This window comes from Balaenoptera ricei, chromosome 19 (assembly GCF_028023285.1).
Source record: "Balaenoptera ricei isolate mBalRic1 chromosome 19, mBalRic1.hap2, whole genome shotgun sequence".
NCBI classification, from domain to species: domain Eukaryota; kingdom Metazoa; phylum Chordata; class Mammalia; order Artiodactyla; family Balaenopteridae; genus Balaenoptera; species Balaenoptera ricei.
In genome coordinates this window covers 36492328-36505683 of record NC_082657.1, presented here as the reverse complement: position 1 = coordinate 36505683, position 13356 = coordinate 36492328, and the positions used below count along the sequence as shown (strand labels likewise).

The 13356-nt window shown below is 47.5% G+C and overlaps 1 protein-coding gene across 1 annotated transcript in view; it reads left to right on the top strand.

The window, feature by feature from the left end:
* Positions 1 to 11980, top strand: part of CNGB1 (cyclic nucleotide gated channel subunit beta 1) — a 70202-nt gene extending 58222 nt beyond the window's left edge. Inside the window, 4 exon segments of the mRNA XM_059903677.1 lie at positions 1670 to 1788; positions 2061 to 2207; positions 8696 to 8912; positions 11460 to 11980. Coding sequence (XP_059759660.1) covers positions 1670 to 1788; positions 2061 to 2207; positions 8696 to 8912; positions 11460 to 11888 — 912 coding nt within the window. The 3' untranslated portion in view covers positions 11889 to 11980.
* Positions 11981 to 13356: the final 1376 nt, after the last annotated feature.

The following is a 13356-nucleotide window of genomic DNA, read 5'->3' as shown; positions in this document are numbered from 1 at the left end:
CTCATGGGGTGATTGTGAGAATTGAAGAAGATATGCATACGGAGTTTGGCACCATGGCTGGCACAGAGTCGGTGCCATTGCTGTTGCTAATATCCTTGTGGGTGATGTAGACTTTACCTCTGATGAGGAAGAATGAATCAGATTGTTGGGAAGTTTGCCGTGGAAGCTGAAGTGAACACTTGGTGAACATGTGTAAATGGCGCCCTCTGCTGACAGGTTAGGCTCTGTGACAATCTCGCTGAGACAACCCGAGGCCACCCCAGGACCACCCCTGGGCTGGTTAGTGAGATGAGGGTGAGCTCTATAGCCCCCTCACACTTCAGCCCCATGTCAAATTGGACACTGAAACAGGGAAACGAGACTTTCTTCCTTTTTGTTAAGAAGGCCATGCATGTGTGAGATGCCCAGGAAATATTTGTCAAATGAATCAAAAGCATAAGCCAAATCAAAAGCATAGCCACTTACCAGTCTTTGGTCTCTCTCCCTTTAAACACACCAGGTGTGGCCGATAGGTATCAGGCCAGGGCACCGGTCTGTGAAGGCATGAGGATTGGAAGGTGCTGGCAGACTGGGTATTTCTGATTCTAGTCCGAAGCAAACTATTCATTCATTCATTCATTCATTTGGTTTAATTTGTGATTAAGACCATTGTATCAGTCTGCTAGGGCTGCCATAACAAAGTACCACAAATGGAATGGCTTAAATGACAGAACTGTATTGTCTCACAATTCTGGAGGCTAGAAGTCCGAGATCCAAGTGTCAGTGGGGTAGGTTCCTTCTGAGGACCATGAGCAAAGGGTCTGCTCCAGGCCTCTCTGCTGGCTTGTAGATGACTGCCTTCTCCCTGTGCCTCCTCACATTGTCTTCCCTCTGTGCCTGTCTCTGTGCCCAAATGTCCCTTTATAAGGACACCAGTCCTATTGGAGTAGGGGCTCACCCAACTGCGGTATGATCTCATCTTCTTTTAACTAATTACATCTGTAATGACCCTATTTCCAAATGAGGTTACATTCTGAGGAGCCGGGGGTTAGGATTTCAACATATGAATGGGGGTTCATAACAACCATGAACTCTGGGTTCATGAAACCAGACTGCCTGATTTCAAATCCCGGCTCGGCTTTGCTTAACTTTGTGACCTTGGGCAGAGTTCCTACTGCAGAGGGCTGTTGAGGGCTAAGCAGGCTCAGTCATGTAAAGCACTTAGAGCAGCGCCTGGCACAGAAAAGCGTTAGGTAATGCTGGACATTCGTATTAAAGCTGTTATCATTCCTATTTCAGTTAGCAAATGCCTCCCAAGCTCCTGATAGGATATGGGGGAGGCACAGGTATCAGCTGATTGTATGAACCACTGTGAGCTTTTCCATGCCTCTGGGTCCTCCATGGGTGCGTATAATTGGAAATTTACTGAATACCACTACACCTGGGCCTCGTTATCTAGCATTTTCCATCACACCACTAACTCCCCACCGTAATCCTGCAATCTACAGGTGGGGAGACTGAGACCCCGGAGCGGAAGTGACTATCTCTACACCACGTACCAAGTCGGTAGGAGGGCTCGATCCCAGCCCAGGTTCCTCTGCACTGTGCCACCAGCGCCTGGGCCCAGCCCTGCTGCTTCTGTGGTTGCTTTTGGTGATGACAGAGGGACTCGCCCCCTTCTCTGTTTCAGGGGGAGATAGGCCGGGAGATGTACATCATCCAGGCGGGGCAGGTGCAGGTCTTGGGTGGCCCGGATGGGAAGTCCGTACTGGTGACGCTGAAAGCTGGATCTGTGTTTGGAGAAATAAGGTCAGAACGGGGTGAAACAAGGGGACCTCGGCAAAGGCTGGGGAAGGGGGGGATGGCCAGTGGGTGGGACCACGTCCTCAAGGGCCCTTCGGTGGGTCTGAGGAAACCGCCATGCATGCAGCACTGGCACCTGCCGACATACGCAAGGTGGGCCCAGCTCGCACCCGTGTGAGGCCATCGTGATGCTCCAGGCAGGGGGGAAAATGAAGATGCTAGTGTGATCAAAACTGCAGCCTCCTAAGGGTCTCACCTCCCTCCCTTCTCTGCCCCAGCTTGCTGGCTGTTGGGGGCGGGAACCGGCGCACGGCTAACGTGATAGCCCACGGGTTTACCAACCTCTTCATTCTGGATAAGAAGGACCTGAATGAAATTTTGGTGCATTATCCCGAGTCTGAGAAGTTGCTCCGGAAGAAGGCCAGGTACATTTTTTTTTTTTAATAAAAGAAATCCATATATACTTTAGTGTGCATTTCTTAAGGACTCAGACTTTCTTTTACATAACTGTAGTACCTTTCTCAAAATCACGAAATTCAATATTGAAACAATACTGTTATCTCATCCCTAATCCATAGTCAAATTTTGTTCATCGTCCCAATAGTGTCTTTTATAGCTTTTCTTTTCTTCTTTTCCATTCCTGGATCCCCCACTGCATGATGTTGCCATTTTAGTCTCCTTTGATCTGGGATCAAAGTTCCTCACCTTTTCCTATCTTCAATGATTTTGACTTCTCTGAAGAGGACAGGCCAGTTATTCTGTAGAATGTCCCTCCATTTAAGTTTATATGTTTTCTCATCATTACCTTCAGTTTCTGCATTTTGGGCAGGAATTACTCAGAAGTGATGTTGTGTCCTTCTCAGTACAGTATATTGAGAGGCTGCTTTCTCCCTATTCTGATGATTTTTTACTCTGATCACTTGGTTAAAGTTTCCACACTCTCAAGTTATTATTTTTCCCTTTGAAATTAATAAGTAATGAGTGGCGAGTCACCTTGAGATGATGTAGATTTCCTGTTCCTTATCTCACTTCACCTCACTACTTTCAACCTCCATTGAAGGTTCCTTGCAATGATTGCCATGATGGTTGCAAAGTGGTGATTTTCTAACTCTGTCATGCTTTCTACATTTATTAGCTAGCAATGTACTGTAAGGAAGAACTTTCTTTTCTTTCCCATTTATTTGATTATTCATTTATCTATTTATAATGGTATGGATTTGCTTTATTCCATGAATATCCTGTTACAATCATCATTTTCATGCTTAAATTGTTCCACATTGGCCACTGGACACCTCTTTAGGCTGGATATAGTGAACTTTTGTTACATCCCTGTTATATTTTAGCACTTTTTTGCTTATAGGCACAATAAGATGCCGTAGATTCATCTTATACTTTCCCTGCTGCATCCCTGGAAATGGCCGTTTCTCCAAGGAGGCTTGATTCCTTTTAGAGGGGAATGGTTTTTAGAAACTAAGATATGAGTACTAAGTGCTCTCATTGCTACTGGGGTGTTACTAGGCCTCCACAGTGGACAGAGCTGGGAAATACATCCACATATACACCTGTATGTATAAATGCAAATATATATATATATATATATACACACACACACACATACATATATGTATATGCACATACATATATATCAACATCTATTTTTTTGTCTGTGTCTATCTATATCTCTGTATATCTCTGTCTCTATTTCCACCTATCTAACAATTTCGATCCAACGTCACAGAGTTCATTCTAATCTCCTTTTCCATATTTGTAAATTCCTTCTCCAACACTGAGAAATTTGACTCCCTTTATCCTCATTACATTGATTCATTTGTTCAGTCCTACAATATAGAGAAAGTAGCACCAGAATTCCTGTTTCATACTACTGGAAAGAAGAAAGCCTTCTAAGCAGAGAGCAGTTCTTTCTGTCTTTAGCCTGAGGACCCATGATGTAGGTGTTGTGTTCAAGGTTATCTGGATTGGTTCTCTGTCTTCCTCCCTTTACTGTGGTTGTTCGGTTCATTTGAAATACAGCTAGGCTCACGTGTTTCAGTTTGCATTCCATTTCAGGGTTCCCCCGCACTGACCCTTGTTGATTTCTTGTGGTTTGAATACGTAGAACATGAACATGGCAGAGGCTACAAAACAGCGCACTCAGAGTCCCAACTCCCCGCACCTGTTGTCACCCACCCCTTACAGGAATCTAATCTCCTTAGTTTCTGCTTTTTTCTTCTTGTGTTTCCTTTTGCAAAAATAGGCAGATCTGTGAATATTTGCTTATTTCCCTTTCTGTCTTACACAAAGGATAGCACACTGCAGATTCTCTTTTGCACTTGACTTTTTCTCACGTGACGAGAAATCCCAGAAAGCATTCACTGAGTCCACAGACAGCTTCCTCATTCCTTTTGACAACTGCAAAGCATTCCTTTGAATGGGCATTTAGGCTATTTCCAATATTTTGCAATTATAAATAGTATTGCAACGAATAACCTTGTGCATCTGTATTTTGTATTGTTGGGGAATAGGTAATTTTTTTTTTTTTTTTGGGCCATGCCGTGCAGTTTGTGGGATCTTAGTTCCCCAACCAGGGATTGAACTCGGGCCCCCAGCAGTGAAAGCCTGGAATCCTAACCACTGGACTTCTAGGGAATTCCCTGGAATAGGTAATTTTTAAGAAAAGCAGTTTTTTGCTTTCAAACACTTAAGATCAGGTTTTAAATTGAGTGATGGAAGCAGCACGATGTGGTAGAAAATGCACAATAGGCTTGGGAGGCTGATAGGGGTCAAGTCCTGTCCATGTGCAGTACTGGCTGTGTGACCTTGGAAAAGTTACTTTACTTTTCTGGTCTCAGTTTCTCCACTGTAAAATAAGGGTAATCACTTTGTTGTGGAGATGATTAAATAAAATAGTGTATGTGAATGTCTCTAGCAGGGGGCCTGGCACACAGGAGAGCTCAATACATGTTAATAATAATAATTGTTCCTCTTTATCCATTAAATTCTCTCTATAATTTTCCCATGGGATAAAGCCTTTTTAACCCACCTATCTGGTATTTCGTCCCTTGCCTTTTATCACATATTCATATTTTCCACTTCAGTCACCGTAAATAAGCTGTACAGAGAGTGGTCATGATAAAGGGAACAAACTCACCATGTCCATTCATACAGCACAATAATTTATTGAGCTGATAGTTCAAGGCCCTGGGGACACAGGAGGGAGCAAACAAAGCTTACATTCTAGTCAGGGAAGCCAACAATGGAGAAAGGAATGACTATGTGATGTGTCAGCTGGGGATAAAGGCCATAAGGAAACATAAAGCCACACGAAGAGATAGAGGTGATGGAGGGAGCTATGAGAAATAAGTTGGTCAGGAAAAGTTATTCTCAGGGTGTGGCACTTCAACTGAGACCTGCCAGAGTGAAGGAGTGAGCTGGGGAGCTGCCTGCAGGGAAAAGCATTCCAGGCAGAGGGAACAGCATGTGCAAAGGTCTCAAGGAGGCACAGACTGAGTGTTACATGGAGACCAACAAGAAAATGAGTGTAGCTTGATATGGGATGGCAGCAGTGTAGGGGGTGAGATTGGGTAGGGCCTTGTAGGGGAAGCCTCACAATGGCTTTAGCTTTTACTCTGAGGGAGATGGGGGCTATGCAGGGTTTTACACTGAGGAGTGACTTACTGTGACTTAAGTTTTTACAGAATCCCTCTGGCAGCTTCCAGGTGAGTGGATGCAGTGTCGGCCTTAGAGCATAATATAGACAAGGCGTTGGGGTCTCCCAGGGAAGGAAGCTGCCCTGTAGTTCTTCTTACCTGGCTGTTCTCAGAGAAGCCATGGGGCCCTTCCAATGGCTGGTCTACCTGATCTTTCCCCCAAGTCTGTCCACTTCCCCCTACTGTCCCGAGGGACAGGGATGGCCAGTCAATCTTCATTATTCACGGATTCCATACTTGCAATTCGCCTACTCACTAAATTTATTTGTAATCCCAAATCAATACTCAAAGGCTTACACAGACATTCGCAGACGTGTGCCCAGAGGCGAAAATTTGAGTCACCTAAAGTGCACGTTCCCAGCTAAAGCTGAAGAAGGTGACGGTCTGCCTTCTTGTTTCAGCTCATATTGTAAACAAGTGTCTTTGTGTGGTCCATTATGTAGCATGTTTTTCACATTTTTGTGATTTTTGTTGGTGACTTTGCTGTTGAAATGGCCCCAGGTGTAGTGCTGAAGTGCTATCTCGTGTCGCCCCACGCAGGGGCTCTCTGAGTTAGAGAGCCATGCATTCATTGTAAACAAATCAATGATGTATATTAAATAAGATGTCTTTAAACAGAAACACACACAAGACAAGATTATGTAATGAACAGTTGATGAAAATGTGTCGAGAGGCTCACCATAACCGAATCCTGTATTTCTCCCAGAAGCCATGGCTCAGTAGTCACTAATTCCGTGTCTGCAGATACTTTACAGAACTTAACTACTGCAGATAATGAGAACTGAATGCTTATGTCTGAGAATAGGCACCGGGTTCCCCTCCCCCTGCCTTCCTGCCCCCTGCAAGAGGAACATGGCTCAGAAAAGCCACGCTCATAGCTGTCACCCCATTCCTTCGGCTGGGTTAGGTGTGGGTTTAGCAAGTCAGCCGGGATCCCGAAGAGGCCTTGCCTCCTGGCCGCGCCTGCGGTGTGCTGGGGTGAGGCAGCCAGAGGAAGGAGGAGGGGCTGGTGGGCCGTGGCACAGTTCATCAGAGGCTGCTTCTCTGGACAGGCAAGCTTGAGGAGAGAGGCAGGGGATCACAGATGAGCTCTGCCCATCCAAGGAGATATGGGTCTGAGAACCACAGGGCCTGGGGATGTCTGAGTTGCTGAGATTCTGTCCAAGTGCCCCACTTTACAGATGGGGGACCTGAGGCCCCAAAGAAGTGAGATGCTTCGCTCTCTGACTTGGCCACTCCGAGAAATGGGGCAAAAAGATCTCATGCATGCCACTCTCTCCGGGGGTGAATTATATAGTAATTATAGTGAAACTCATGTCATCTGAAAATGAGGATAAATTTCCTTAATCTGGAAATGTCCCAGAAGTCAGCTCAGTGTTTCAAAACAGAGATAGCCATTAGCGATCAGCAAAGGCCCTGTAGATGGTTCTTTCATGTCATTTGAGTACCACGCTGAGCCTTCCCACGGACTGCCGTGCTGTGAATTATGGACTCAAATAACACAGGTGACAGTGCCGGGTTTGGAAGAGGCCTCTGATAATTATCATGTTTGTGGGCTCCTGGGGGAGCCCCAGCTCGAAAATGTAAGTCTTGGGCAATTAATATCAATATGCACAATTTAAATCCATTGCCTCTGATTAGATAAGCAGCCAGTAATGGCCTCATTTTTAAACAAACAAGTTTGGCCGGAACCCTGATGAATGAATTTGCCAATTAGTCGTCTAGACCTGCTAGACTGCAGGGAAACTCATTTGTTCTTGAGCCAAACCACTCATCACGTATTTGTAGTATGAAGAATTCCTTATAAAAGGCTGGGGCTCCCTTTGATGGAATATTCTCTCCTTATTTAGAGAAGCAGGGTGGTATATTGCATTGGATCTGGGTTGTAATTCTGTCTCTGCCACTTCCTGTAACCTTGGGCGTGTCACTCCTCCCATTCTGAGCCTCAGTTTCCCCAACCCTTCTAGGTACAGTAATCCCAGCCCTTTCCAGGTCATGGAGTATTGTCAGCGTCCAAGAAGATAATGACCATGATACTGCTTTGTAATCCTTAAGACCTGGGGTGCTGGGTTCAAAGGCATGGGTTTGAATTCCAGCTCTGCCACTTCCTAGCTGTGTGGCCTTGGAAAAGTTACTCACCCCCTCTAGACGTCCACATCCTCATTTGAAATGCGGGAGAATAATAGGACCTACCTGTAAGGATTACTGTGAGACTTAAAGTGCGTATCAGTTACCTATTGCTGCATAACAACGTTACCACAAATTGAGTGGCTTAAAACCACACATATTTATTATCTCAGAGGTTCTATGTGTCAGAAGTCTGGGGACAGCTTAGGTGCATCCATTACAAGGCAGTAATCAGGATGTGGGCCAGAGCTGGGTCTCGTCTCAAGTCTCGACTGGGGAAAGATCTGCTTCCAAGGTCCCATGGTTGTTGACTGAATTCAGTTCCTTGTGGTTGTGGGACTGGGGGCTTCGGTTCCTAGCTAGTCATTGGCCAGTGGCTGCCCTCAGGTTCTTGCCATGTAGGCCTCTCCCAACATGGCCACTTGCTTTATCACAACCAGCAAGGGAGAGTCTCCTTGTAAGACAGAGACCACAATCCTATGTGACACAGTCACAAAAATGACATTTGATCTCCCTTGCTGTATTCCACTGGTTGAAAGCATGTCACATGTCCCACTACCCCCAAGGGGAGGGGGTCACACACAGGTGTGAACACCAGGAAGGGGGATCGCAGGGGTCACCAAAGAATGCCTGCCTGTAAAGGTCTGAGCACAGAGCCTGACACATACAGACACTCGTGTCCACATTGGTGATGGTGATGATGGTGAAATGACAATGAAGCAAAAGAAGGAGAAGCAGAAAGCTCGGGCTCTTTTTCATCTGGGCATCCTATTTCTGATTCCGTATACTAAAGTATCCTGCATCATTTCCTGTGTGACCTCAGAAAAGCCACTTAACCCCTCTGAGCCTCTTCTATAAAGTACAGGCAATAAGACCCACATCATTATGGTTGTTCTGATTGTTCAGTGAGATGTGGTGCCTCAAACAGCACTGTGCTGGGCTCAGAAAAGGAGCTCAAAAACTGTTAGTCAAAACAAACGCCATCACACAACTCAACTAAAGGACTCCGCCCGAACCAATGAGGCTTCATTCTCTCCCAGAGCTTGCTGGTGATGTTAGCGGATGCTGCTTTCTTTCAGGAGAATGCTGAGAAATAACAACAAGCCCAAGGAGCAGAGTGTACTCATCCTTCCTCCACGGGCAGGCACCCCCAAGCTCTTCAGTGCCGCCCTGGCTGCAGCAGGAAAGATGGGTGCCAAGGGGGCCAAAGGTGGCAAGCTCGCCCACCTCAGGGCGCGACTCAAGGAGCTGGCTGCGCTGGAGGCGGCTGCAAGACAGCAGCAGGTGCTGTAACAGGTAATGCAGTTGGAGACACAGCCACCTGGTCCATTTCAACCACGTGCCAGGAAAAAGGCCTAGGGACCCACGCATTCCATTTTAGGGACTATTTTTCCTTCTTCCTATCAGTCAGGATTCATTTGGTTGCGAGTGACAGAAATGCAAGTGACAGTGCAAGCTCAAATTAGCTTGAAAAAACAGGGAATTTATAGGAGCAAGTCATTGAAAAGTTCAGGCAAGGCTGGATCTAAAAGTTCAAATGATGCCAGTAGGATGAGTTCTGCCATTCTATCACCTTTGCTTCCCTTGGGGATGGCTCCATTCCCAGGCAGGCCCCCAAGAGCTTAAGAGGACATCCCCCAAGATCACATCCTCCTGGTTGAGGAACTCCCACAGAAAGAAAGTACCTCTTTCTCAGTAGCTCCAGCAAAAAGTCCCAGGGCTTATAGTCACTGGACAGAATTGGGTCACATGTCAGTTCCTGAGCCATTCAGTGTGGTGCTCTGGGGAGGACCAGCTCATATGCCCATCCCTGGACTGAGGGTGGGGATTGGGGTGGGCGCATTCCCCCAAATGGACAGCCGGCTGCTGCTGCAGAGGTAGGAGCAGTGGGTGTGGCCAGGGAATGTCCCTCCCCAGACCACAGTGATGTTCTCATATTTAATGTTGTGTCTGTGACAATTTAAAAGATCTGAAAGGAGAATCCAAGGTGACAGGCATGGTGCCAACTGTCCCCACTCCCTAAATCTAAAGGGAATTTTTAACTTAGTTCTGGGACTTTTTTCTGTGACTAATGCCAAGAATGCCAATTAGAATGATTGCACTAATTATGGTTGTTCATGACTGTCCTTTAGGGAGGCTGCTGGGAAAGGGTGGGTGGGGTTAGGCAGAAGCTCAGGGAGGGAGGGGACAGCAGTCTACATGACAGAAATCAAAGGAGCCTGGTGAACTCAGTCTCAATGCAGGCTGGTCCAGGAGACCCATCCAGAGGTCATTTGACAGCAGGAGTTGGGGAATAACACCAAAGTCACCCAGGGTTCCAAGACATTCTCCAGATGCATCCACCGATGGCCCCAAATTGAGGACAGATGTGATTGTCTGGCTCACAAACTGTCAAGGGCAGGGTCGAGCTGGCAAGCTGGGGTCTTTAGTGCTGACTGGTGTGTCGGGCTGAGCGGACATGACCTCCGAGAATGTCCTCAGTACAGTGAAAGGTTTTATTTGAAATGGGATTTGTTGCTTCTAAGTATTAGCTCTTCACCCAGGCAACTTGGAGATGTGAATTAAATTTGCACGTGTGTTCTCATAAAAGGCAATTTTAGAACAACCAGGGCAGAAAGGCAGAGTGCATGGAGCTCTTAAATAGCAGCCTATAGACACAGGTCCAAATCCTGACTCTGTCACTGCCAGCCCTGTGTCCTGGGGAATCTCCTCCAGGACCTTCTGGGACCCAGATTACTCCTGGCTGTCACATGGGGTAGCAGAGATGAAGCAGGATACCTTGGATACTTTTATAAAAGCATGTTAAACACAGTGAAGCACTTGATCAAACTTCCCATGATCCTTCTGGCTCCATTCACAGCAGGATGCTTCAAGAAGACCCCATAATGGGCACCATCTGGGCATCCTGCCCCGGAAGTGTGTTGTCAGAGTTGACAGTGCTGCCGTGGGATCTAGGAGTGTCTTGGCTCCCCCACCCCACCCAACTCCCCTCCTTCAGCGCCCTCTGACTTCTCTATTCCTCATAAGCACGCTGACTGCTCTCACTTTAAACTCCCTACAGACCACTGGGCCTCCTGCTCTGGGGGCTGCTCCCTCCCAGTTTCCTCTCATGCAGAGATGGCATCAGAGAGCGCAGGAGGGGCCGTGGGTATCCACAAAGGCTTGGGTTTTCACCCAATTCCCTAATTCTACCCACAGGAACCCCATCCATGGGAAACCCGCAGGCTGGAGGTTGGAGGTACCCACCAAGTCTCCAGACACAGGGGCTCAGCTCAGCCTAATGCCGGTGGTACCCAGCCCATTCTTCCGCCGGTGGGGAGGGGGGCAGTGTCTCAACCTTTGAGACCTTCCGGGAAACAGGCCAGGCCGCAGCTGCTCCTGCCCTCATCAGCCTTTACCTTAGTATTTGCTTAGAGCTTTTTCTCATTCACCAGGGAGCTCACATCCCAGCTAACCGGGCAGGGCAGGCCAGCTGAGCTCTGCAGAGGCTTTGGTGGCGCTCCCTCCTGGTCACAGCCTCTCTTCCCTCAACAGCTCAATGACCGTTGATGGGGCTCTGGCCTTGAACTCGCAACTTCACTCCAGCTTCCAGCCCTGCAACTCCACAGAGACCTAAAATATCCCAAAGAGCTTCACCACATCCTACCGGGACTTTTAATCCTTAAACTTCCCCATAATATATTGTTTCTACCACATAACCCTGATGCAGCTCCACCCAACCTTCCAGCTATTAGATTTCGGAGTGCTGTCTTCCTCCTCAGGGGTCCCAGGGGTCCGAGAAGGAGGGAACTGTGAAGTGTCCAAGACCCCTCTGCCTCATGAGTCACTTTTTCTGGATTCCAGGCCAGGAGCTTGGAAGATGCAGCGGGAGAGACGGGATCAGCTACCCCAAAACAGCCCGCGGCCCCGGAGACCCCAGCCCCAGGCTCTCTGCCACCTGCATCCCAGGGGAGGTCCGAGGGAGAAGAGGGGGGCGTGGCCTGGCCCGAGGAGGGCTCGGTGCGGATCCACATGAGCCCAGGCGCGGATCCCGGCGAACAGATCCTGTTGGTGGAGATCCCCGAGAAGGAGGAGAAGGAGGGGGAGGAGGAGAGGGAGGAGGAGGAGGAGACAGAGGAGGAGGAGGAGGGGGAGGAGGAGGAGACGGAGGAGGAGGAGGAGGGGGAGGAGGAGAAGAAGGAAGAGGAGACGGAGGAGGGGGAGGAGGAGAAGGAGAAGAAAGAGGAGGAGAAAAAGGAGAAGAAGGAGGAGAAGGAGGAGGAGGAGGAATAGAGAGGCGGCAGCTAGTGCGCCACAACCCAGCAGGTGTGCGCCCCGCCCGCCCCCTCGCTCCCCTGCTCTCCTGCTCCCCGTGAGCCCGGAGTCCCTGCACCGCAAGAAGGCCAAGACGCTGGTCTGCAGTAGTGGCCTCAGTTGCCCTCAGTTAGCGGCTCAGCCAGCGATCCTGCCCTGATGTCAGCTTCTCTGTCTCCCAGGGCTGGTCTTGAAATTAACAAACTTCATAGTGTTTGTGCCCCGAAGTTCCCACCGTCACTAGAGAACCCTACCTCCCCCCACCCCCCGCGCCTGTTATTATTTTTAAGAACAAAATACTTTTCTGTGGGGCTTCAACACATGGGAAGCCTTGTTGGAGAAGCAAACGGTTGTTGAATGTTTGGGTTTTCCCCTCAGGAATTTGTCTCCCACATTTCAAGAATGGAAAACCTTTCCGGCAGAAGGGAGGGCAGCTACGCTGCTTTTTTGACAAAGTGGGAATTCCGGCACATCTGACCCATGGTCCGATGCTGTTTTTGTTTGCTGGGCAGTCACATGAGGAACGCGGTGCTCCTTAGGGCAGTTAGTACTTATCTTCCCCAGACTATATTCCGTTCTCAGTGATGCTGTTATCTTAGAACAGATACAATGGAAACGGCTTACTGGCAAGGGGTCTGAGCGCTTCTGAGCACCTGCTCTGCCAGTTACCCAAGCCTCCTCAGCAGGGATTAATCTATTACTTGCTTTTTACACCCTTGCTCTAGAGAGGATGGTAGTAACTTCCTTTAAGCCTAGAAGGTGGAGTCTCATGGCCGACATCACTGAAGTTTCTGAGGTTTCTTCAGATCAAGTCGTGTTGCTTTTATAATTAAAAAAAAAAAAAAAGGAAAAAGAGTCATTCGGTGAAATGAATATTTATTGAGAGGATTATATTTGCATACTGAATGGCTCTTCAGTGATTAAAAACAAAAACTAGTATTAGGCCATTTGTTTCCATCAGCAACGATGAATACAAAAGACCTGGCATTCCAGTCCTGCCCATTTCATATAAAATCACAGGAACCTTGTGAACTACTGAAGGGGCCTTTGAAGGCTGGCAAAGTTGTGTTTTTATCCATTCAACTAAAGCAGAACTTTCCTTTCCCCTGTGAAAAGAAGTAAACAATATGGGAATTCCCAGACTGGTCTAAGCATTTTCAAATCCCAGGGTAACAAGCAGATTCAGCTAGTCCATGACATATCATGTGATGGGAGTAATCATTATATTGAATATAGTGATGAGCAATGTTATTATTTGACCTTTTAAAAAGCTTTTATTTATTTTTAAATGTAATAACATGTTTACATGTGTACAAAAGGATATCCAGTAAAAATTCTCCCTCCTACTACAGACGCCCAACCTCCCTGGTCCCCTTCCTGGAAGCAACCACTGTTATCAGTTTCTTGTTTATTGTTTCAGAGATATTTTTAAGCTTGCACAAGGAAA